Raw genomic sequence first — 26,285 nt, 5'->3', positions numbered from 1 at the left:
CACACACATGCTGCTCACCAGAAGAGAGTGTGTGCTGACCCATAACCCAAGGCAATTTCTCCTCCTTTTTAAGGGGATTTCATCAGAGTCCAACTACATTAGTGAGGAGGGTGGACTTAATGGTTTCTGAAATCCCACTTTATTCTTGTTAGTATGAGGGGGGTATCGACTGGACGCTGGCATTAAAGAGAGAGGAGCCTCGTGCCGGCCTGCCCAGGCAAGCCGATCAATGCCCACTATGGATTGTCCTGTCCGGGTGCTTCATAAGTATTTGGCTGCTTTAAATGGCAACTCCATTTAACAGGCAATCACTGCTAACTGCCTTTGTTCCCCCAGCTCGATACTTGGGGACAATCTATTCTAGCTTGACTGTTAATATAGTGTCATGAGCAGTCCCCTGATGCAGAAAATGGTAATAATTAAAGCTAAAAACCTTTGATTTGATTCCTCTTGTTGAGCTGAAAAACTTGGTTAAGCCCCCCCCCCCCGTGTCTCTCTCCCTCTCTTTCTTTATCTCTCTCTCTTCTTGGGAGTTCAAACAAGATGGCGCTCTGTCTCTTCTTAAAGTCCTTTGTTGACTTTCCCTCGTCGCCTGGTGGTTGAGACGTATGATGAAATGCCAATTGGGGAGAAATGCCTGTTAATTCAGCCGCTGCCACAGTTTAGATTACACTATTTGTATTCATAATGCATGGCTTTATTGATGCAGCGATTTGTTAGAGGGCAAAATACTACAGTGCAACTTGAGTGAAAATATGTTCATTAATCTATTGAGCAGGACTCGATGAAAAGCGTTTCATATTCATAATCTCTGTCTGAGGTTTTTTTTTTTTTTTTTTTTTGTCCTTCCTCGCTCTGTGTCGGCGCACTACAGCCGAGTGAGAAATGTCAGGTCATATCCCCAGGGTGCGTTGCGCTGGGTGTGTGTTTGTGACTAAGTGCCTTTGCGTGCATGCACATATTGTTTTATCAGTCAACCCTGTCTTTGCCTCCATCTCCCGTGGGTAGAGTTAAGAGTGTCAAATCCCCATCTCGCATTTATTGAAGAGAAAACCACTGTGAAAAGTTTGTTTTGGGCTCCTTGTGCTGCTGGAGAAAACATTGTCATTGTGTTATCATGGCTCTTTTTCCTGATGCATTATAATGTGGCAAGTACAAAATCTTGGCTAGAAATGTATAATCTATTTAATATAGAGTGATACAGGGTAAAGCCAGGCTAGGATTTAAAGCAGGGGCGGATCCAGGGGTCGAGCCAATGAGCCACTGGCCCCACCTTGAGGTGCATCTGTGATGTTGTTAGTCTTTTTTTTCTAAATAAAGTAGTCATCTACTAACAACATGAACATTTCACATGACAAGCATAATGTGCTTGAACAAGGAACAATTTTCAAATGAATTCAACCTTACTGAATCAGGAATTGCATGGACGTATAATTGCACCCCCTGCAAATTGTGGCCCCTTCATGGCCCCTGATTTAGAAAAATCCTAGATCCGTCTCTGAGTTAAAGTCCTTTCAAGAAATACATAGATGGGCAATATTGTTTGAGCATGAATTCAAATTGTCATGGATAGGTGATAGCGAGTAATATTGAAAGTAGTAGCTTGACAATCTTTTCCAGAGTAGGACGAGAAGATTGATTCCATATATACAGTAAATCTGCTTAATATGGCATTGGCTAGTTAGCTTAGCTTAGCACAAAGTCTGGAAACAGGGTAAAACAACCAGCTGGCTCTGTCTGAAATGTAAAATGTATGGGGGTTATTTTTCTGGGCACCATACAATAAATTCACTACTGGTTGACTGGCAACTTTAGGAGTAACAACAACTACTCCAAGAAGTCACATTTCCCGGCCCCAAAATAGTCCTACACACATTGCAAAATCACAAAGCTTAAGATTTTTGTGTTTTTATCAGACTTTTATTCAGGCTCAGAAATGTTCTACTTTTTCTTGCCTTTAAGTCACTTGTAAGTTGAGGGTTGTCTTGCAATGGCAGCTCTAGAACTTACTTGGCTCCAGGGCCAGAGATTATGATAGGACTTTTTGCATATAGCTAAAATGAAGGTTTATTAGTCCATAGACTGCTACTGCACACACACGTACACACACACACACACACACACACACACACACACACACACAAATAAACACATGCACACACACACAAACACATGCACAAACACACAAACACGTGCACACACACATTTTCCATCGAACATAATCTCATTCTCTCATGAAGCATTACTCGGAGGCCATCACAATCCCATTACCTACACTGAATCGTGAGTAAGGGAGAGGGAGAGAGAGAGTGATGATCAGGTGGAGCTTTATCAAGTAAGTGAATCAAATGATCTATTCCCCTCTCTCCACACACACACACACACACACACACACACATACACACATTTTAGCAGCCATCCCACAGGTGTAGAGACATACAGATGCGAAGATCTGTGAAAATTGACTTGAGGTATTAAATTGATTCTTGAACAATCAATACTTACAATATGCTACCATGTGCTTATTCAATTGAGTGAGGCTCATTGGTCAATCAACCATATGAGAGTGTGTTGTGTGTGTCGGTGTTTGAATGTGCTCATCTGTGTATTAGTGAAGTCAAGAATCACCGTCCCATCATCTCTCCCCTCTTCCCCCCCTCTCCTCCTATCCCCTCCTCGCAGACGGCTGTCCCAACTTGTGTAACGGGAACGGCCAGTGCACCATGGGACAGCAGAGTTGGCACTGTGAATGCCAGACAGGCTGGAGGGGCCCCGGCTGCAGTGTCGCCATGGAGACTTCCTGTGCAGACAACAAGGACAATGAAGGAGGTGAGTTGAGGGGAGCGGGAAGAAGGTTGGTGTAAAGCAGCCCCTTGCTCAGGAAAACCACCTGCAAAAGTGTTAGCGTCTGAATGGAATGAAGAGAGATAGAGGAAAAATAATGAATTAAAACAAGAAATAGAATTAACATAAAGGTCTCATGAGAGACCCCTCACTGCGGACGGCAAAATTAAACTTCTCTTTGTGAAAGAAGCACAGATTACATCCAGAGTGGAAGAAGCAGGGAGGGATTTTGCTCTCCTCGTTGCTCCTGTACCCCCACCTCATAATTGCACTCTCCCTTCTCTATCAGACGGACTCACAGACTGCATGGACCCAGACTGTTGCATCCAGAGTCCCTGTCAGAACAGCCCACTGTGCCGTGGCTCCCGGGACCCACTGCAAGTCATCCAGCAGAGTCCCGTGTCCCAGCCCCACGTCCGCTCATTCTATGACCGAGTCAAAATGCTCGTTGGGCGGGACAGCACCCACACCATCCCTGGGGAAAACCCGTTCAACTCCAGGTAAAGAAACACACTTGACCAGACGAATGTAATTACACGATATTAATATCCATGCCACCACTTGTATCCAAGACAACCAGAGTCAGAAGCTTTATTAAACTATAACCTGATGGAGTCTGACAGCAGCAGGGTGACAGCTTTTCAAAATGAAAGTGTCACATTTTCAACTTCTGATGCATGTAGTGCACTGATACTTAAACAGAGAACAAGAAAGGAAATAATCATCTAGGCTTAAGCCACACATGATTAGTTTAACCAACTCATCATGAAAGTCACACTGTTTGACCCATTGTCTCTTTCCATTTCCAAGAGTATAAATTAAATACATATATGCATATATCAGTGAGTGCAGGGTGAATCATAAAAAAGATTATATTATTTCACAGGAAAAGAAAAGAAAGGGGTTTTCATACAAGAATACACTCAGACATGCTCTGTGTAATGTATCCAACATATACCCAACAAAGTAATAATAAATACGGTAACACAGGATAAAAACTTTTTTTAGAAAGTTTTTAGCGTTCACTTTTTTATGTATTTGTCGGAAACATTAAAATACATCACACTGGCCTGTGAGATGCTACAGATTAACACATTGATGTTCTCAGACGGTTTGACATTTATGTGAATAAACGCACGCCATGAAAAATAGCCCCAACATTACAGATTCAACATCGCAAATATCAAACAGACTTCAGATTGGTTCACTGAAGGAAGCCAAGACCTTAACAAATCCCAGAGCCAAAGGCAGACCAAGCCAAGATTCCCCAATAGACCCAGAGGAGCTGTGAAGCACTGCCCATGGTGCTGATTCTTGTCTGCATACACTTACACAAGCAGCCATCAGATGTTTCAAAGGAAATAACTCATCAAAGTCATGATGAAGAAGCTCTGAAACATTTACTTGTTATTCTATGTGCACCAGTTTGCTAGGGTGCGCACACACACACGTGTCCATCTATATTGTCATGCTTTGTTTACATGATTGACGTGAGCTAATCTGGATGGTGTGGGCTGCTGATTGTTTCTAATTAATGAGTGGTAGAAGACCAGAGCAATAGACGAATGGGGGGAATTGGATGATTGAAAGACGGCAAGATTAATCAAACCAGATGATTGATGGTTAGGAAGATCGGGCTGATGGATTGACGATCACTCCTTCACTCTTGTCTCCTCTGTCCTCTTCCAGCTTGGCGTCTCTAATCCGGGGTCAGGTGTTGACGACAGATGGAACCCCTCTGGTGGGGGTGAACGTGTCTTTTGTCAACAAACCTCAATACGGATACACGCTGACACGGCAGGACGGAATGTATGTACATCAGCTACTCAGCACGCCTTGCTGAGACTACCTCAACATACAGACTGTATGATTAGATTAGATTAGATTAGATTAGATTAGATTAGATCAGATTAGATTAGATTAGATTAGATTAGGGAATTTTAATGTTCAATGATCCCATGAGAAAACTAAGCTGTTGTTGCAGCAGCAAACAAAGGGGATTTAAAATAAAAGCAAAGTATAAGTGAGAGTAAAAACTCTACAATTTGACAATAAATGTACATGACAATAAAAACTCAGTAAAACATATATACCTCCGCCAAGGCTCAACAGTCCCCTTATGAAACCACATTTAGATCAGCTCTATCCAGGTTTTTATTTTGATCTGCTCCAAATCCAACACAATCATCAATATCAATCATCTCGATAATCTGGATACATCACATATTCATTAATTATTCAGTAGGAAATTTGTGAAAAAAGACAGTGACAAAGAAAATCCTGAGTCAGTTTTTTTTTGTGCGGCTCATTATTGGTCCAAGAATAAACCAACAAACAGATAGGGGTGAAAACATATTCCTTGGTGAAGGTATATTTGAGAGTATTAAATCTGTTAATCTTTTTTTTCATTAATATAATATAAAATATAATTATTGTTTTATTATTTTTGTATTATTATTGGTCATAATCAAATAATAACCATTAAATAAACATTCCATACAGAAATAACTACCATAATCCTTTGCTTTCACAGCCATTTTGAATACGTTTGGTTTAACCCTGGTGACATGTTTTCCTGTTTCTCCTCCTGTTTCTTGGCTGCTTTAATTTGACTTTTTTTGTCCAATTCTCCTCCCTATACTAGGTAAATTGAATTTAGGTCTGGCTGACTCCCAGAACATGTTATTCCCAAAAACTTGATTCATTGGTTCCTCAGACTGACCTCTGCTCATTAAATGTGCACTTTCTGTGTTTCCTGTCTCAGGTTTTTAAGCACCCCTACACTCTTCATCCTTTTCACCAGTGCTTTCTTTTTGCAGGTAGTTTTTCTTCCAGTTAGGTTGAGCTGATGCTGAACCATCTGAACTTCCAGTAACATTTAATAGGCTTTATATTTCAGGGGGCAGATACTCACTAGTTTCTCAGACTTGTGAGCATGTTCTGATGTCCTTGCCTGACCTTCTTCTTTAGTCTTTTTCTGCTTTCAGTTGTTACAGGCTCTAGGCCAACAGCATGTACAAAGCTCTGGCCATTTCTCCTAAGAACTGTGAACGTGTGTATTATATATACTCATCATTAACCCACAGTTTTAACTGCACAAGAGTAAAGGAGACAGGGACTAAAGGAAAACATCTGCTGTAATGAGATCCTATTCCTATCTATGTTCTGACATTGTTGTGTTCATGTTTCAGGCCTTTAACTATTGTCTATACATGTGTTGTAAAAGTTTGTTGTACCATAATGTTGAAATATTAATTCCAGGAGTTTTTGTGGTTGAATTATTTCTAAACCAGTGGAGTAAACACGAGTTAGAGGAAGAGAAACACTGACAGAGTATGAAACCAAAATAACAACCCTTCCACCAACACTACACTCCCCACCCACCTGTACCTCATTCCCATCCTCTTCTTGCAAATCCCCTCCAGGTTTGACCTGATAGCAAATGGCGGTGCATCACTGACTCTGCGGTTCGAGCGCGCCCCCTTCCTGAGCCAGGAGCGCACCGTGTGGCTGCCCTGGAGCCAGTTTTATGCTATGGACACTCTGGTGCTTAAGACAGAAGAGAACACGATCCCGGGCTGTGACCTGAGCGGCTTCGTCAGACCTGACCCTCTTGTGATTGCATCCCCTCTCTCCTCCTTCTTCAGCTCCAAACCAGGGGAGAAACCCATCATACCGGAGACACAGGTGCAGTACCACTGACCTCTGGCAGCCGGTTAATCTTCCCTGTGGTTCCCTCTCTCTGTTCCCACTCTTCTGTATGCCTGTCTCCTGTGGCTCTCTTTCTCTTCTTTTTTCCCTTAGCTTTTCCCCCCATTTTCTCTTTCTCTCATTCTTTATTGCTTCTATTGTTTTTTTCCCCTTTTTTTGTCCTTCAGCCGTCAGTGGAAGCGTGACCCCCATTACTCCCTCACTCTCTAATCCCCCCTAATCCTTCTCTCCTGTCATCTCTGTCCCTTTGTCTTCCAGGTGCTGCATGAGCAGATCGAGGTCCCTGGCACAAGCCTAAAGCTGTGCTACCTAAGCTCCAGGACGCAGGGTTACCGCTCCCTGCTCAAGGTGACCATGACTCCAGCCGTGGTGTCTATGGGGCTGCTGAAGGTTCACCTGATGGTCGCAGTGGAGGGTCACCTCTTCCAGAAGTGGTTCCACGCCTCACCGAACCTGGCCTACACCTACATCTGGGATAAGACCGATGCATATGGGCAGAGGGTCTACGGGCTTTCTGAAGCTGTTGGTGAGTAGAAGGGATGGACAGTGGAGAGGTGTTTTTTAGGGAGGGATGCTGTGATTCTGTTTCCCTGCACTCACTGAATAGATTAGAAACTTTACCAGTAAGTGAGGCAGCACTGGCTCTGTCAGAGGGAGGGAGCGCTAATTAGGAAGCTTGAGGGAGATAATACACGAGGAACCCGGCCTCCATCCACTACGCAGTGTAGCCACAGTTAAGTGCTTCTTTTCCAGACGTCTACTTTTCATGGAGGCTGCGCGTGGCTCAGTCAGCCAGCCGTAACTGTGGTGAAGGGTTATTAGCCATCAGGGTGAGTTAGCAGTTAGCTACTGGAGCAGCAAGCAGGAGTCCAGGGGAGCCACAGCGCTATTACACTCTGCCGTCACAGTCGCTCACAGATGCTGTCAGCCAAACGCTGCTGTCAGGCCGCAGATGCAGTGGATGTCTGGGGCTTCAGGACTGCAATCACGAAGGGCGTACAGGTTGGAAAATTACTTTCACTCAAAGATCCTGTGGTACCCTGGAGTGACTGTAATTTTACATTCCTCAAAGAAAATAAAGCATATACGTGGTTTACAATTAGGTTATATACTGCTCACCGAGGATACGAATGCAGGTGAACTGCATTATAGAAGCTGAAAAGGTGCAGGCGACAACACTCTCGCTGTGACTCAAGTAGGAGTTGATGTGTTGACACACCTCTCCTCATGACACGCAGGAACACAACCGCACACACATGCACTAACATACAGTATAAAAATACACATGCATGTAAACATGCTCAGAAATAGTCAGGACACAGTCTCCTCCTCTTCTTCCCTTCTTGTACATTGTAAACAAATCTAATGAGACTCGACTCTACTGTCAGCACACGGGCAGATTGGGACATTATGTTTCCCAGCCAGCAGTTTTCACCGTGGCAACCAGTGAGGTTTGTAGATTTAAAGGCCCATCAGGCAATCCGTCCAATTATCAAGGTTTTTAATTGATTTAGCAGCATGTGAAAGTGTTAGTTAGGTGCGAGTGCAGACTTTAGTACAGGTGCTAACTAGCTTCTCTGTGTATCACACAATTTAAATGAACTCGAAAGGTTGTGCTCTGAAGTTCTCTTCCTGTATTGTTTCGGGGTTTTTTGTATATCACCACTTTATGCTGTGTCCCATCTCTTTTTCTCTATCTGTGTTTTCTCTCTTATGTATATAGTGTCAGTGGGCTATGAGTATGAGTCCTGTGCCAGCCTAATCCTTTGGGAGAAGAGGACAGCCATTCTGCAAGGCTATGAACTGGATCCTACCAATCTTGGCGGCTGGTCACTCAACAGGCACCATATTCTCAACACGCGCAGCAGTGCGTATACTCTCTGATATGAAACAAAAAATAAGCTCAGACTTTTCCAGCTTTTCTTTATTTTTCCCTACAGTTTATATTTAGCCTCTTGTAGCAGGTTTACAGTATATCTCACCAAACTCGCTATTGCTTTTTGGAGGGTGTAAACTTCCTCTGGTTCACACTGAGATGCCAGGCACCTCTTTTTTACCCGTCAGGGGGTAGAGCTTGTGTTCTCTCCCAGTCTGACTCCCACATCCACTCACACCATCCCCACTGAGGGAACACGTACGCCAGCCACTCAGCAGAGGCTAAGAGAACAGAGCAGGGGGTCGGGGATGTGCAGGCAAAAAACTGATTCACAATCTCTATGGCGGTGGACAACTGGGAGTTATTCTTGTTGCATCATTTGCTATGCCATTATCCACATTCTGTGCAGTAACGTTAAAAAGCATGGGGAAATAAATTGGCTGATGCACTCATTTACCTGCCATAAGAATCAAACATGCTAATGGGACAGGCAGAGCTTAAGGACCAGTGGTATATGGAGGTATTTTTAGAAGTGGGGTAAAGCTGTAACCGTTGTCCCCTGACATTAGCCTGATGTACAATACGGTGATGGTTTTCTAGCCTGGCATCAACCAGACCAACTCACATTCTTCCTTTCGATGAAATTTACACCTCAGATACTGTCTTGATCTGATTTCACTACATTAGTGACAGACATCTTGATTATTCTTGAAAATGCTTCAGTGGTGCTCCTCTGCCACTCATCATATCAAACCCGCCTCAATAACAAAATTCTAACATGCTCATACTGATAATGGTCGTTATATAGTTTAGAAAGTAAGCATGCTAGCATTTTTCCAACCATAGACTGTAAAGATTAATAATTTGACAAACATGAAGCCAAAGCGTCTTGATCACCACCTGGTGGCTGGCTACAGTATAGGTCATAAATCCCGCCTCCTCATAATTTGTGTGATGTTTGTTCAATGGTAGGTTTAGTTTTGATACATTTATTTGATGCTATAATGATAACATGATAACATTTATTTGATGCCACCGCATATTCATCCCCTGATCGCCGGTTTAGTGCTCAGACGCCAGCTTCTAATGTGCACATATCCATGATGTCTTCGCTTTAGCATAGTCCATCATTATATACAACTCATGAAGTGCAGAGGATCATGGGAAGTTGTTTGTCTAGTATTGAACATAACAATTTCTGATGGTTGTGTTATGAGCATTAAGGAATCACCAAAGTTATTAGAATTCATCCCTTTGGAACCATATTATCTATATTAATGGTTATCCATCCAATATTTGATGGAATGGTTCTATAAATATTGGACAGCGCTAATAGTCAACAGTAAAAATACAAGCTCTGACTGAAATAACGATCCCTAATCTCTGTTTCTCTCCTATCTCCTGTCCAGGCATACTTCACAAGGGCAGCGGTGAAAACATTTTTGTGACAGAGCAGCCTCCTGTTATCACCAGCATCATGGGAAATGGCCGGAGGCGCAGTATCTCCTGCCCCAGCTGTAACGGCCTTGCAGATGGCAACAAACTGCTGGCGCCGGTTGCCCTGGCGATGGGCATCGATGGCAGCCTCTACGTTGGAGACCTCAACTTTGTACGCAGGGTGTATCCATCTATGAACACAACCGGCATCCTGGAATTAAGGTAAAAAAAAAGAAAGAGAAATAGATGTTAGAGATAAGATTGGCTGGTCAGATCACAGTGAGATAACAGGAGAAGAAGAAGTAGAGAAGCAAAATATGTAGGATTGTAAACTCCCTTGTCACAGAAGGAATGTGGTGTGACACAGGGGATGCTGAGACAGAAGCCGACACTGTACTTGATACCATTTCTCCAGGGTGTGTTTACCCATGTTTAAATTCTGCTGTTTGCACCACTGCCAGATATGTGTTGCTCTCTGTAGGTTGCTCTCAGCAGAATGTGTGAATTAACATTTGTTTTCTTGTGCTTTTATGTTTCTTCTTTAAAGGAACAAAGATTTCAGACACAGGTAAGATCCTTATGATAATAAATTAAAAGCTTATAGTTCACATTCCAGCATCTATAACAAAAAAAAAAGTGAAATCAAGCTATTCACCCGAATAATATGCATTGTTTTGTCACCATAGTAATAACCCAACCCATAAGTACTTCCTGGCTGTGGATCCAGTATCTGGGGCCGTGTTCATCTCAGACACCAACTCCAGGCGAATCTATCGTGTTCGGTCGTTAACGGGAGGCCGGCTGCTGTCGGACAACGCAGAGGTGGTGGCTGGGACGGGGGAGCAGTGCCTGCCCTTCGATGAACGCTGCGGCGACGGCGGCAAAGCAACTGAAGCTACGCTTATGAGCCCCAAAGGTTAGCATCTTAAAAACAAAGTCTATGTTTCAATAACCACATTTTTTGACATTTAATTAAAACAATTAAAACCATGGATTAATTTGGTTTTGTACTGGTGTTTTTGACAAAACAAATATTGCCTTGGACTGTAACAAATTGTAAGAATGCATTATTATTATATATCATTATAGTTTTGAAAGCTTTTTTCTCAGGTGGAGCCACATAGATGAAGATCTATAGTTCAGCACCCGAGATATCAGAATATCAGAATATCATTTCCCTTCACATTGTGCCAGCTCTTATTACTCAACTAAAGCAGGACGGAGACAAAAGGAGGTTATAAACCAGGTTAATGTTGAACTTGTTAATGGATTTATTTTTGTGGATCATCGGATGTTAGAACATTGTGACACCAAACTGTCAAGGATGTCACACTGTCACATTTCCTATTGGTGTGTGTGCGTGCACTTGGGGCTGCAGATGTTAGTGTATGTGCAGTGTGTGTGTGTGCGTGGTTGTTGTGCGAAGGTGGCAGAGATAGGTGAAGACAATGAGCTACTGATTCCTTCTTACCTGTCACAGGCAAAGTCAGTCAGTGCAAATCAGCTTGCCACCCCAACACCTTCACCCCATCCCACCCAACCCCCTTTTCTCCCCTGTCTCATTTGCTCCGCGCCCTCTGCTGCATCCTCCATCTATTGTTGTGTATCCTCACTTCATCTAGAAGTTATTTTTGGGGCACAGTTGCCTCAAACAAACACACCTGTCTGAATGCCGGCTGCCTGTTAGACCAACACGGCTGACAAGCCTGCATCACTGGTAAAGGTAGAAAAGTGAGGGATGACAAAAAAAGTATAGGAGCAAGCTGAAATAAAGGAAGGAAGTAGAGCGCAGCAGATCACTTGTCTTCTTAAAGAATCTGCTTGCAATCTGCAATCGCCCTCTTGGAGGAGCATGAGCTCAGCTCGGCATCTCGATGACTCATCCGGAGGAGAACACTCTCCGAACACTTCAGTGCTCGTTCCATCACTTTGTTCCCCCTCATTCGATGAAGCATTGAGCAGTTCAGCTGTCAGAGCCGCTATCTGTTACCAGACGGTGGAAAGAGTGAAGTTTAATTGACTTGGAATGTTCTACTGGTTGCCGGCGGTGTTTGAGTTATAAGTCGTCACTCATTGGGGTTCATCTCTGCTTTGACAGGCATTGCTGTGGATAAAAACGGCCTGATGTACTTCGTGGATGCCACCATGATCCGTAAGGTGGACCAGAACGGCATCATCTCCACTCTGCTCGGGGCCAACGATCTCACCGCCATACGGCCACTGAGCTGTGACACAAGCATGGACGTCAGCCAGGTACGATGGTTATAGGAGGGAGTGCGGGAGAGACGAGAGGTGATGGCACAATAGATGATGATCTAACAGCCGAGTAAGTGCTGAGCTATGATGATTATGTGGAAACGCGCCAGCCGGGAGGTCAGGGAGAGACTGATTTAGGGAGTCCATTGGTAAATGGATGAATCAAAAGAAAATGAAGATGGCAGTCACTTAAAACAATGAAGAAGAGCCTTGTCTGAGCCTTGGCGTCTGTTCAAAATGCTCCCCCTCGGTTGAGATAGTGCCTGATGTACAACTTCTTTTTCTGCCCTACCAGGTGCGTCTCGAGTGGCCAACGGACTTAGCAGTGAACCCCATGGACAATTCCCTCTATGTCCTGGAAAACAATGTCATCCTTCGCATCACTGAGAACCACCAGGTCTGTACCACAGGGGCCGAATCACCTTTGCAATCCCCTTTGGGTGGACCCTCGCGAAAGGGCTTTGACAGGATTAAGTCTCAATTAGGTTTTCTCCAGCAAATTAGTAGTAAAAGTTCAAATCCGAACAAAGTTTTGCTGCTGTGGTAACATTAGTCTGAACTTTACTGAGATGTTCTACCTTATGAAATCTCACTTCATTATGGAAAGTTTCATAGAGTTTCAGTTGTTTGATCACAGACATTTTCTGTCATCGCCCGCAGGTGAGCATCATAGCCGGTCGGCCCATGCATTGTCAAGTGCCAGGCATTGATTACAGCCTCAGCAAGCTGGCCATCCACGCTGCCTTGGAGAGCGCCACTGCCATCGCCCTGTCTCACACTGGCATCCTCTACATCGCTGAGACAGACGAGAAAAAGATCAACCGCATCAGACAGGTAAAGACGCTGATGTAGAGAACACAGTTCATTGTCTGTCAGGTTGTTTTTGAATGAATTAGACAAATTTTGTTTTCTTGGCAACCAAAAGAGACTGAACAACTGGTCGGTGTGTGTGGGTGTTTTCTTTGAATATTCTGAGAGACTCTACACTTAGTTCAGACACTATTATGTTTTTTTCCGTCATTCTCTCTTTTGATAACTCAAAATGAAATTTGTCTTTGTTAATACACTTCCTTTCATTGAGGACTGACTTATTTTACAATAACCTTCTTCCCTTCATCTGTCTGTGTGGTTTTTTTTTCAGGTAAGCACTAATGGAGAAATCTCTCTCCTGGCTGGTGCTGCCTCCGACTGCGACTGCAAGAACGACGTCAACTGCAACTGCTTCTACGGCGATGATGGCTACGCCCCCGACGCCGGCTTGAACTCCCCCACCTCTTTGGCCGTGTCCCCTGATGGGAGCCTCTTCATCGCAGACCTCAACAACATTCGAATCAGAGCCGTGCGAGCCAATCGGCCCGGCCCTGCAGTGTCGAGCGTGGGCTACGGAGGATCCGCGCAGTACGAGGTTGCCTCGCCGAGAGAGCAGGAGCTGTATGTCTTCAACGGAGAGGGGCTTCACATCCAGACTATTAGCCTCGTAACCGGGGAGCCACTTTACAATTTCACCTACGGCCCTGATGGAGAACTAGCCATGCTGGTGGACAACTGCAACAACACGGTTAAAGTACGGAGGGACGGTTTGGGTCAGGGAGGAGGAGCCGGCCTGCTCAGACTGGTGCTGCTGCCAGAGAATCAGGTAGTGACGCTGGGACTGGACCCCACAGGGGGGCTGCGTAGTGTGTCTGCCCTGGGCCAGGAGGTGGCTCTGATGGGCTACAGTGGCAACACAGGCCTCCTGGCCACCAAAGCTGATGAGACTGGATGGACCACGTTTTACCAGTAAGTGTGTGACAGAGGGCAAAATGTGTGAATATTTTTCTCATCTATCTCAAATACAAAATGAAGTTTCGCAGGCTTCATGTTTATCATGCTCTGTTGAATTCCTAATTACTGGTGCTCCTAACACAGTGCTCTCCTGCCCCCCAGTGTTTGCTTTTATAACTACAGCCAATTCCTCTGTTAGATGAGCTCTCTCTGTCAGTGTCTGTGTGATCGTCTGACTGCGTTATATGTGTTTCCACATATATTTGGTAGAAGTATTTACACGTCCTCCTCTTGCCAACCGCCCTCACTGCAATCTCCTATCCCTCAGGTACGACAGCGAGGGTCGCCTGACCAATGTGACATACCCCACGGGCATGGTGACGAGTCTCCACCGCGAGATTGAGCGCTCCATCAACATTGACATCGAGAGCTCCAGCAGGGACGACGATGTCACTGTCATCACCAACCTGTCGTCCGTGGAGGCGTCATACACCGTGGTGCAAGGTAGACACTCATGCTGCTTTCACACATTCTCCTGAGGGGCTGTATGTCTGAGTCACTTGCTCCTGATATTGTCCGGACCTTTTCCTAAAATGTCCAGAAATTGTCAGAGCGTGCCCATGTGAGGATGTTGGTGGCGTTTATAACACGTGTCGGACACAAAACTATGAAATACAAATACCTCAGGATGAAGCAATACATGTAGAGGATGATAATACAATAAAGTATGATAAGGGCCGATGCTGGTGTTGATGGGCTGTAAAGAAAAACACTTGATTTCCAAAGCATGAATTTATACATCCTGTCCTGCCTCCGACACCCCCCCTCTCCTGAATGTTCCAGACATTTTGCTATTGTTGTGAACACGTTTGACTCAGATAATCTCCTGCTGCATTCTTCAGATGCTAAAGGAAACATCTGGATAATTAAATAAATTGTCTGTGTGAAATAATATACTGTATATCTATCTATGATAATTGTCTGGACATTTTCCAGCAAAAAAAACATGCGATAAACACTAAGCTTAAATCCTTAACATTAATCAGTAGGAATTTTGATTAATTATAAATAATGTTGATTAAGTCTTTTGTGAGTAGATAAATCCTAAAAAGAAAAATTTCAAATGGGTCTTTTTTTGTGGCAACCGAGCCTGATGAGATATACAACTTTATCTTAGTATTCAAAAGCACAGCCGCCCTCTGTGATGGTGAATGTGCACTTGCCTGCCGCCCTTAATTGAAAGTCTTGTTATTTTCACTCAGTTATGTGTCTGCTCCAGGAGATTATTTTCCATCCTTACCCACAACCGGCTCTCTCGTTCCCTCTCATGGAGAAAAAAAATTACCGTTATATGGTTGTTAATCCCAGCTGGGATCCTCCTGCTTTTGAATATCATCACGGCAAAAATTCATTAACTCATGTAGAGTGAATCCTGCTCATCCCTCAAGCTTTCTCCTCACATGCACGCACCAACATACAAATGCAGCTCTCGACCAGTTCCCATGATCCCTCAGCTTATTTGGTCTGTTTAGAGAGGAAGGAGAAGGATGAGGCAGAATAATTGTCTCCTTTCTCCTGACCGGAGCAAGCGGTGTGACAGAAGTATGAATGCAGACTGTGGGCAGGGCCTCGGAGGAGAATCAGTTGTGTATGTATTCAGTGATCCACCTGGGTTGCGATAGGAGAGTTGTTCACAGAGCCGTAAGTCATTTAAGGTTTCCGGTGCACTATGTGGGGTTCAGCACAGCTCTCTGCTGACATACTCACTTAACCGTCTCCCTCTCTTTCCGCTCTCTCTCTCACTCTCTTCATTAACTTCTGCACAGTGAATTCTCCTTGGCCCTCGAGCTCTCATTTCTCTCTCTCTCTCGCTCCCTCGCCTCTGTTTTATTACAAGGTTGTTCAGACAGAGGGAGCAGAGAAGATTTATCTAAAGGCTGTTGCTGCCAAGTCAATGGAAAAAGCTTCACTTGTCTGTTTGAGGCATTGTTAAAATGTGCCTGGAGCTTTATTACAAATTGGCCTTATGGATTACTGTCATTTATGGTGGGGCTTCAAAGGGAGACACCATCTGATCTTCTCACCTTTTTGAAAATGAAATGAAATAAAATTTAAAAAACAACTCCCACCACCCCATCAACTCTGAATCTGCCGGAGCGGAAAACAACTTTATCTCACTTTCGATCACTTCTGTGTGATCAAGACGCCTGTTTTCAGACATCAGAGGGAAAAAAAAGTAGCCTCAGTATTAGACATGGGCTTATCTGCTTCCATGCTTTTGTTTCAGAGTGAGTCATTAAATTGCAGAGATGCACAGATTGTGGAGAGATGTCAGTTTAGCCTCGACTATTTTTTATTTCAGAAGATTTCTGGAGTTTGGAGGAACTTGAATCAGGTCCATAAATGTTTAATGGGCATGATCGGGTTCTTACTGTCACGAGCCTCCAGGCTTATGACTGGAATCTCCCATTTTCTATTAAACTAAAAAGAGGGTTTACTGCACCTTCACAAACGTGCACGTTCAATTTAATTTCCTTGCATCATTAAGCACTTTCCCATAGGGTTGGGTACTGTTTGCATTTGGAGGGAGGTGTGCTGAGGGGCTACAGCACTCCTTTATTGGTGAGAGGCTGTAACTACATAAAAAAAACTTAATTAAAACTTTAATTTAATTTCACTGTCTCTGGTACCATTTTGAGAGTAGAATAGAAGTAGGCCTATCTAATATTTAATTTCACTTTTGCACATTCATTCTATTGTTTTATCTGATGCACAATTGTAGAACATTGACTATGTTCAGCACGAATTTAGACAAAGAATAAACATGCATTCTGAGTGTAAACTGTCCAAAGCTGAATATGGTACAGTGCTCTAGAGAAAGTTAGTTTTCAAATATGCTCTGTAGTGAAAACATTTTCTAAAACTGGTTTACATTCAAATTAATACAAATAACTACATATTATTATATATATATATATATATAAAATTTCTCTCCAAGCACCCCCAGACTCTGAATGATTTCCAGCGTCTCTGAGGATGTCCATATTTTTGAATTTGGGACAAAAACATAAATGTTAATGGAACATCAACCAAAACTGAAAAAAAGCCCAGTCATATCCAACAACAATTTATGGACGCTGCCTTACTTAATGTTCAATCGAACATTTAGGTTTCAGCTTCTGTGGCGCTGGCTGCAGTCGTGCTAACATTAGCTGTACAGCTGCTGCAGGAGACTTGGCTTTTCTCAGGTTATCAAACACGGTACGCCCATCAGCAGGCCCACACAGAATCTGCACACACAGAATTATGACAACACTTCTGCATATTTTCCAGCGATTCTAAACAAATAAAAAGTCCCCTTGTAAATCTTTGTTTAAACGCCTCCTTCTACATGTGTGGGACTCAGTTGTATGTTGTTTTCAGTGAGCATTAAATATGCAGTGATATAAAAAAATGTGCTTGACTAAACCCTGCTCACGTTTTTCGCAAATGCAAAGCATTTGATTCAAATCCCTCCGTAACTGCACCACCCATATACTCACTTTCCTTTGGGAACACATGGAGGGTAGAGACGCTCTCGCAGCTGTTTTACTGGGACTTTAAGATCAAAGTTGGTGTGGAAATATGTCAAAAATCTAATTTAGCTGAGGAACCTTTTTTGAATAGAGATTATAGCGAAGAATCAGGAAAATTACTTCATTTCGAAAGATGAAAGAATGGTCCTGTTTATCCTATAATCTAAACGGAAGGCACAGAGCCTTTTTTTTTTTGACCAATTTGACATTTTTGGAGTAAAATATCAGTTGGATGGGTTGCTCTGATATTCTGGCACAGACATATTTCTCTTCATAAATTTAATTAACTTGGTGATCCCATAGTTTTTCATCTAGTGCTTCATGATATTGAAGCTGTATATTTTTGATCTCATCAATCATCACTTGTTTAAAAAAAAGAAAAGAAAAAAACTGACAAGTAGCCACAGTAAACTCAACATATCCTGCTCAGCCCATGCCCATGTGCCTATACACAATATATAAAGATCATTTTATTCAAATTGTTTAAGCTTATGCACAACATTATTTCCAAAGAAAAGAGAGGGGCAATTAAAGTCAGACATCTATTAAACCCTCCTTGTACTGTACATATTACGGACCATGCCATCATACACTTCATTGTATTTTCAAAAATAGAATAAAATAAAATATATTTAAATATTTATAGAGAGAATTTTTAGCAAAATTATAATAGACAATATAGATATAAAGTAGATAATATAAAAGATGTAATTATTAAGGATCTTGTATGCAGTGTATTTTTATAAAATGATAAAGAAACAAATACTATTAGATTTATAAAAACAATCAAACACACAACAATTAATGGAACACCATAAAATAATAAAATATAGTTTATGGATGCCTCAAGGTCAGTTAGATCAGTAAAGAACCTTCCTCACTAAAAAAAGTTTTTATGGAACAGGATATTTCTCCTGAACTTAGAGAGCACTATGTTGTTTATGTCTGACACCAAACATCTGGTTGTAGGTTTGCTGGGGTTCTGACATTGCTTCCTGAATACAGAGACTATGTGCGTCTTTGGCTTTGTGTCCAACAGTTTGTTTATTTGTCTCCACTTCCAGACCAAGTAAGAAACAGCTATCAGTTATGCAACAATGGAACCTTGAGAGTGATGTATGCCAACGGGATGGGCATCAGCTTTCACACGGAGCCCCACATCCTGGCAGGGTCTGTTAGCCCAACGATTGGTCGCAGGAACATCACACTGCCCACAGACAATGGCCTCAACTCCATCGAGTGGCGTCTACGCAAGGAGCAGACCAAAGGCAGGGTCACTGTTTTTGGCAGGAAGCTAAGGGTGAGTCATTTTGGTTTTTTTGCTAAAATCTAGATATTTACCATAACTTCAATATTGGCATTAAAATGTAAAAATGTTTCTCTTCCTCAGGCTCATGGACGCAACCTCCTCTCTATTGACTTCGACCGCAACACACGCACAGAGAAGATTTATGACGATCACCGCAAGTTCACACTGCGAATCATGTATGACGCTCAGGGCCGCCCGGCTATGTGGTTGCCTAGCAGCAGTCTGGCGGTGGTCAATGTGTCTTATTCCACCACTGGACAGCTTGTTGGGTTGCAGAGGGGGAGCATGAGTGAGAGGACGGAGTTCGACACCCAGGGACGCATCCTGTCTCGTTCCTTTGTGGACGGGAAGGTGTGGAGCTACAGTTACCTCGACAAAGTGAGTATATTTATCTTTAACTTTGTCATCAACGAGTCATGAAAGCAATGGCAAGAAAGAATAATGATTTGGTTTGCAGAATTTAGTGAAATAATAAATAATTTTCATGGTTATTAAGATTCAAATTTGTCAGCTTAGAGACATTTACTCCTGGTGTTATTTCACAGGAGACGAGTCACCCTTTGACAATGTGATTATATTAATCCACATTTCACTTTGCTTCATTTCTTCAGTCCATGGTGCTGCTCCTGCAGAGTCAGAGACAGTATATCTTTGAGTTTGACGCCTCAGGTCGGGTCACAGCTGTCGTCATGCCCAGTGTTGCCCGTCACACCATGTTCACACACGTGTCAGTTGGCTACATCCGCAACACCTACAACCCCCCAGAGAGCAACGCCTCCATAATCCATGACTTCAGCGAGGATGGCCGACCTCAGGCCTCACATTACCTGGGTACAGGCCGCCGTGTGCTCTACAAGTACGGCAAGCTGGCCAAGCTGTCAGAGATCGTGTACGACAGCACCGCTGTAACTTTCGGGTACGACGAGACAGCTGGTGTGCTGAAGATGGTCAACCTGCAGAGCGGGGGCTTCTCGTGCACCATTCGCTACCGCAAAATGGGCCCGCTCATTGACAAGCAGATCTACCGCTTCAGTGAGGAGGGGATGGTCAATGCAAGGTTTGACTACACGTACCACGACAACAGCTTCCGTATTGCCAGCATGAAACCAGTCATCAGTGAGACGCCACTTCCTGTTGACCTCTACAGATACGACGAGATCTCTGGAAAGGTAGAGGGCAGAAATGTGTTGCTTTAATTGTTTAACTTTCAAAACAAATGTAATTTCCTTGCCTCACCTTCTCTCTAAAACCTTCCCTCACTCCTACAGGTGGAGCACTTTGGAAAGTTCGGGGTCATTTACTACGACATTAATCAGATCATAACCACAGCCGTTATGACGCTGAGTAAGCATTTCGACACCCATGGTCGCATCAAGGAGGTGCAATACGAGATCTTCCGTTCACTCATGTACTGGATGACAGTGCAGTATGACAGCATGGGACGGGTGGTGAAGAGGGAGCTCAAGATCGGGCCCTATGCCAACACCACTCAATACCGCTATGATTATGATGGAGACGGACAGCTCAGCGGCGTCAAGGTGAATATTCTGCGTGGAGAGAGTGGAAACGATTATCTGAAGAACCTGATGTGTCAACTTCTCTTAATTTGATCCGTGATCTGGAATCTGTCACTTACTCTTTGCTGTTGTCATGTCATTGTTTTATTCAGGTAAATGACTGGTCTACGTGGCGCTACAGCTACGACCTGAATGGCAACCTCCACCTTCTGAATCCTGCGAACAGCGCCCGCATTTTGCCCCTCCGCTACGACCTCAGAGACCGCATCACACGCCTGGGAGACGTCCAGTACCGCCTGGATGAAGATGGTTTCCTCAGCCAGCGTGGTTCAGACATCTTTGACTACAACTCCAAAGGTCAGCTCCTGCGGGCTTACAATCGAGGTCCAGACGGCTGGAGCGTCGTGTATCATTACGACGGACTGGGCCGCAGGGTGTCCACGAGGAACAGCCTGGGACAGCACCTTCAGTTCTTCTATGCCGACCTGAACCACCCAACCAGGGTCACGCACATCTTCAACCACTCCAGCTCGGACATTTCGTCTCTCTACTATGACTTACAGGTAGGCATGTTACATGTCCACCAATATCCTGCCCATATATAACAACATATTAGCCAAAACCTGAACTTGAAATGCAAATATATTGAAATTCTAACTGTCATGATCAGGGACATTTGTTCGCCATGGAGGTGAGCAGTGGGGAGGAATACTACATCGCCTCTGACAACACTGGCACGCCACTGGCTGTCTTCAGCAGCAATGGACAGATGATCAAACAGGTATAAAAAGTAGCATTGAATTTGAAGATTTAGATTTTGCTCCTTTGTCTGTCATGTCCAAAGTGTCGTTGGGGTGTAACTCACCCCATGTTAAAGATTTTCCAGTGGAGGAAGTATTAAGAATCAAAAAAGCTAAAAGAGTCTGCTTCTGTCAATTAGGTGCAGTACACAGCCTATGGAGAAGTGTACCTGGACTCTAACCCAGAGTTTCAGCTGGTGGTAGGTTTCCACGGTGGCCTCTACGACTCCATGACTAAGCTGGTGCACTTCACCCAGCGGGACTATGAAGGCCTGGCTGGACGCTGGACGTCGCCCGACTACAGCATCTGGTCCAAGATTGGGAAAGATCCCGCTCCATTTAATCTGTACATGTTCAAGAACAACAACCCCCTCAGTGACATGCTGGATGTCAAGAACTATGTCACAGGTAAAAGGCCAAATACACCATAACAGTGAATATTGTGGAATTCAGTTTAAGGAATATTTTTACGTAATGTAACCACTGAAAATGGTGGAAAAAAGGCTTAAACGCTGCAAATTTCATCATAGCATATTAAAAACTACTTTACAACATAAATTGTGTATTTACTGAATAAATATACAGAAATCAGTGGTGGAGGAAATAAATCTACTTCAGTGAGGTACAGATATCATAAATGTGCTTCGGTAAAAGTAGGTAAAACTGTAATGTCCTCACCAATATCTCTAGTGTTCAGGAGAAGCTGATTGTTATTGACCAGATAGTTTATGTAAGGGGTAGTTTACCACAGCAGCACAGAGGCTGAAATCTTTACACAACACCAACAGTCACAGAAGCAAACACACACTTACTTTTATATGCTAAAAACAATCCAGAATGATTATCCCCGTCCTTCAGCAAAGTCATTTTCTGTCCTGTCTGCTGCTGCAGATGTGAAGAGCTGGCTGGTGATGTTTGGCTTCCAGCTCAGCAACATAATTCCAGGGTTCCCTCGACACACGCTCTACTTTGTGGAGCCTCCCTACGAGCTGCAGGCCACCCAGCACTGTGAGAACGGACAGGTAAATACGACCGTACAGAACAATACGGCTGATTAATTCAATCTTGTTGTTAGTAGCTTCTGTCGTGAATGTTAATTTCAACACTGTATCCAACTTTTCCAGCTCATCACCGGTGTGCAACAGGCAGCGGAGCGGCACAACCAGGCTTTCATGGCCCTGGAGGGTCGTCTCCTCAACAAAGAACGTCGCAGACGAAAGGACAAGCCGGGTCACTGGTTTGGCACCAGCACCCCAATAATAGGTCGAGGAGTAATGCTGGCATTGAAGGAGGGCAGAGTAGTGGCAGGCGTGTCAGCGTTGGCCAGCGACGACAGCCGCAAAGTGGCTCTTGTGCTCAACGGCGCCCAGTACCTCGAAGGCACCCATTACACCCAGGACGGGAAGGACTGTCACTACTTTGTGAAAGTTGGCTCTGCCGACAGTGACCTGTTGGTGCTGGGGCTCACAAACGGGCGCAAGTCACTGGAGAGCGGCATCAACGTCACAGTGAGTGGCCGCTCAAGAAGAGGGGTGACCGTAGAGTTCGCAGTTCCGTCGTTAATACTGAGTGTTCGATACGGGCTGGCGGTGGATGTGGTGGATGAGGAGAAGGTAAGACTTTTGGAGCTGGCCAGGCAGAGAGCCTTGGCAGGGGCCTGGGCGAAAGAGCAGCAGAGGGCCAGAGACGGGAAGGGAGGGAGCCGCCTGTGGACGGAGGGGGAGCGACAGCAGCTCCTAACGACAGGGAGAGTACAGGGCTACGATGGCTACTACGTACTGCCTGTGGAGCAGTACCCAGAACTGGCTGACAGCAGCAACAACATCCAGTTCCTCAGACAGAACGAGATGGGCAAGAGGTAACAGCCCACCTGAACTCACCAGAGGGGGCAGACTCTTCCCTCTCTCCCACTTTCATTTCTCTAAATCATTTTTCCTACCCAGCCTCCTCAGCCCTACCCCTTTCAAAACACATCGAGGATTAACCAACAAATGGGGTTACTCACGGAACGCTGCAGGGACTTTTGAAAAGAATGACTGAACAGAAAAACATATTATTGTTAATTTTACTGCCATGGGCAAAAACATTTAAGTTTAGTCAAAACGGTTCTTTTGGTTTTTTCCTCTCTTCTTTTTGGAAAAAAATTTTTGGAACACTGAAAAGCACTGAAGAACTTTAAGAGCTGTTGCTTAATGAATAAGGAGATTCCCCTTTTTAAAAAAGATAGTGATATTTTCGCCCCTATTTTTTGGGTCACACTGCGAACGGCCATGAAGGCTGCTGAACACCACGGTGGAGTTGTTACTGCGCTGGCATCTGCAGTGAAGGCTTGTCTGTCTCTAATAGACGCTGAAGGGCAATAGGGACCAAAGTGGAGACAAAGCCACTCCAGAGAGCCGCCGTGACAACTGCACATCAAGAGAGGACATCATAAGACGAAGCAACAGATACGGCAAGGTTAAGCGAAAGGTTGTCCGATGCCACGAGTCGTCTCCCTGTCTCAGGCCTCCCATCGTCCACCACGGACCAGTCGTCCGCTGCCGAGGCGGCGCACATCCAACTCAACTCGCAGCATCCTCGAACAAATCCAAGCTGTTAATGGACTAGAAGATAAACTTTTTAAGAAAAAAAAACAAAGAAAAAAATAGTGATGGCTATATTTGTGGACAGTGGTATCATACAGCATTGCTTATTTTGACATGGGGAGAAGAATCATATTACTACATATGTGTCTGACTACACTAAATTTCAGGATGTTGCGTATACTGTAGATGCCGTAGTTTTGTACGTTTCAGTCGCGGTAGAATTGTGAGACTTTCACCAAGGCACTTCTGTACAGAACAATCGAACACACACACTCACAGAGTCTGGAAAACATGCGAAGTTTAGTATTTATTTGATTTGATTTGATTCTTTTTTAATTTATTTATTATTAGTACTATATGACAATCATGAATGAGTCACCAGTTCTATTTGAAATGAACATAAACGGACAAGTTTATTTTCTTTTGTAAAATATGTATGAAATGTTCTTTTCTTTGGTTTTGTATTAATTTTCAGTTTGCTGCCAGGGCAAATAATAGTCACTCTCAAAAAAAAGAATAATTTATGTAATAAAGTGTTTTAAAAGAAAAGAAGGGGTTTATACTTTAAATAAAGTCTTTAAAACTGTGAAATCTGTTTTTTCGAAAATATATTTCGATGTACAGTGTATAGACCTACCTTTATGCAGCACAGTAGAATATTGTTCAGAATATCAAGTTTTATATTTCTAAGAGGAAGTGGCTTGTAATGTGCAAAATCTTTAGCTGGTCTTACTACTCTAGAGTTTTGTGACACTCTAATATTCCATATCTACAATATCAATCCCCAGTTTGTTGTTTTTTGACTGTTTTCTTTGTTTTTCTGAAGCAGAGCTTGTTTCTGTCCTAGATCCCGACAGCAGTAGCAGTAATGGATCCCTCTCACTGTGAAGAGACTCGTGCTGGATGTCATAATGTACCAAATCAGTATTATCGAAAAGGATGATTCTTATACATTCACTGAAAACGAGACTCTTCTGAGAACCTTAACAATAAAAAACATAATTGTTTACTTCACATTGGGCACCGTGTATTTCACTTTCATCTCATGTTTGTGTTTTGAAGACTCTTGTTCTTTTACAGGAACAGATTCCAGCACGATTGAATGGCATGCAGTACAATCACAAACTCTCTGGTGAGTTGTTGGGTTTCTCTCCACTGATTTTCATTCTTTTGTTTACTTTGCATCAACCTCACTGATAAAACTACATTTACATCAATGTTTTCCACGCTCCAAACATTTCTACTGTTTACTGTAATAAACACAAATACACAGGGGCCAATGTTTTTGACATTGACTGTTAGTCGATCCTAATGTGATTTTAATTGGCCATTAATCTCACCCCTGTTAACTCCAAACGCTCCAAAGAGCTTTGACTCTTTTCTTTCCCGGGATAATTTTACTCTATTGAATTTTCTGTGCCTCATCTCCTTTCAGCTGAGATTGAAGAGGTTTAAGTGTATAAATATTTTTATAACAATGGATTAATTGGCTATGTAGAATGTCACGATGAACCCATAGAGGGCAGCAGACATTTTTGCATGTTATGGTAATTGATAACCTTCAGGTGAGGAAGTCACAGGATCCATGTCTTGCATAAGCTGATTTACTGGCATGACTCCCTTGATGGAAGCATACACTATGTAACCGAGCCATCATCAATGTTAATGAGTCTAAAGCTGTGTCTCAAATGCGATACTCTGTCAGTACACTCTATACTCAGTATACACAACGGCATCCTACAGTGGTTCTCAGCCTTTACAGGTTGTGACCCACCCAATCAGGCTGCTGCAGGCAACCCCTGACTGTAGGCCTCCCAATTTCTCCAGCATGTAAGATTAAGGTTAAAGGGCAGAAATGGAATATAAAATAATTATATCATAATGATGTTTGCATTAGTGTATAAATCACCTGAATGTACAGATTGTTGTTTTCATTACCTTAAAATGAGCCCTTTATATTTATTCGGAGGCCAACATGTTGCACCACCATGTTTTTTAGGATAACTGAAGGCTAACACAGGTTCTCCTCCATGCTTGGAAGAGAAGGGTGAGATGAGGGGTTTTTCAGTTGTAACATGCAACTTCACCACTAGATGTCACTAAATTTTAAACACTGAACCTAATACAATACATGAAATGTCTGATAAATGTAGAGGAGTAAAAAGTTAAATCTTTCCCTCTTTATTGTAGTGGCGTTAACAAAATCAATTATAATTTATAATACTACTTAATTAATACTCAACTAACTTAAGGATATATAAATGCTTAAGTAAATGTATTTCCTACCACTTGCCATCAGGCAAGTGGGTATTAGGAAGCCAGGACTCATCCGGTAAATCACTCATGGCAGTTTTGCGTAAAATTTAAATAACCTCTCCTGTGATTTACTTGCTTAGTTTCACTATTGTGAAACATATTGTCAATGCATCAGGCGAGCAGCCAATGTTGTAACCCCATCCTGCACAAGTTGCTGCTGTGTTATAAATAGCAGAATGGATTGACCAGGCCCTCTGACAGGGACAGTGCACTGACTTACACACGCTACTCTCCTTTTACCTCCCACACAGTACTCACACTCACGTCTCCTCTTGCAATCACACAAAAAACACAG

The 26,285-nt window shown here is 43.3% G+C and overlaps 1 protein-coding gene across 17 annotated transcripts in view; it reads left to right on the top strand.

Moving 5' to 3' along the window:
- The window catches only part of tenm2a (teneurin transmembrane protein 2a), a 241,908-nt gene extending 217,220 nt beyond the window's left edge, over nucleotides 1-24,688 (top strand). For all 17 annotated transcript variants that reach the window (XM_069532116.1, XM_069532115.1, XM_069532119.1 and 14 more), the window contains 23 exons: nucleotides 2,683-2,829; nucleotides 3,134-3,344; nucleotides 4,534-4,653; nucleotides 6,270-6,531; nucleotides 6,814-7,081; nucleotides 8,279-8,422; nucleotides 9,841-10,090; nucleotides 10,416-10,436; nucleotides 10,555-10,784; nucleotides 11,967-12,121; nucleotides 12,420-12,521; nucleotides 12,785-12,958; nucleotides 13,266-13,903; nucleotides 14,217-14,392; nucleotides 18,528-18,763; nucleotides 18,854-19,150; nucleotides 19,384-19,941; nucleotides 20,041-20,310; nucleotides 20,442-20,852; nucleotides 20,960-21,070; nucleotides 21,230-21,497; nucleotides 21,981-22,111; nucleotides 22,214-24,688. In XM_069532116.1, the coding sequence (XP_069388217.1) occupies nucleotides 2,683-2,829; nucleotides 3,134-3,344; nucleotides 4,534-4,653; nucleotides 6,270-6,531; nucleotides 6,814-7,081; nucleotides 8,279-8,422; nucleotides 9,841-10,090; nucleotides 10,416-10,436; nucleotides 10,555-10,784; nucleotides 11,967-12,121; nucleotides 12,420-12,521; nucleotides 12,785-12,958; nucleotides 13,266-13,903; nucleotides 14,217-14,392; nucleotides 18,528-18,763; nucleotides 18,854-19,150; nucleotides 19,384-19,941; nucleotides 20,041-20,310; nucleotides 20,442-20,852; nucleotides 20,960-21,070; nucleotides 21,230-21,497; nucleotides 21,981-22,111; nucleotides 22,214-22,951 (5,918 nt within the window). In that variant the 3' untranslated portion in view covers nucleotides 22,952-24,688. The remainder of the gene's footprint in view (nucleotides 1-2,682; nucleotides 2,830-3,133; nucleotides 3,345-4,533; nucleotides 4,654-6,269; nucleotides 6,532-6,813; nucleotides 7,082-8,278; nucleotides 8,423-9,840; nucleotides 10,091-10,415; nucleotides 10,437-10,554; nucleotides 10,785-11,966; nucleotides 12,122-12,419; nucleotides 12,522-12,784; nucleotides 12,959-13,265; nucleotides 13,904-14,216; nucleotides 14,393-18,527; nucleotides 18,764-18,853; nucleotides 19,151-19,383; nucleotides 19,942-20,040; nucleotides 20,311-20,441; nucleotides 20,853-20,959; nucleotides 21,071-21,229; nucleotides 21,498-21,980; nucleotides 22,112-22,213) is intronic.
- Nucleotides 24,689-26,285: the final 1,597 nt, after the last annotated feature.

Source organism: Paralichthys olivaceus, chromosome 9, assembly GCF_024713975.1.
Source record: "Paralichthys olivaceus isolate ysfri-2021 chromosome 9, ASM2471397v2, whole genome shotgun sequence".
NCBI classification, from domain to species: domain Eukaryota; kingdom Metazoa; phylum Chordata; class Actinopteri; order Pleuronectiformes; family Paralichthyidae; genus Paralichthys; species Paralichthys olivaceus.
This window is presented reverse-complemented; position numbering and strand designations above follow the sequence as displayed.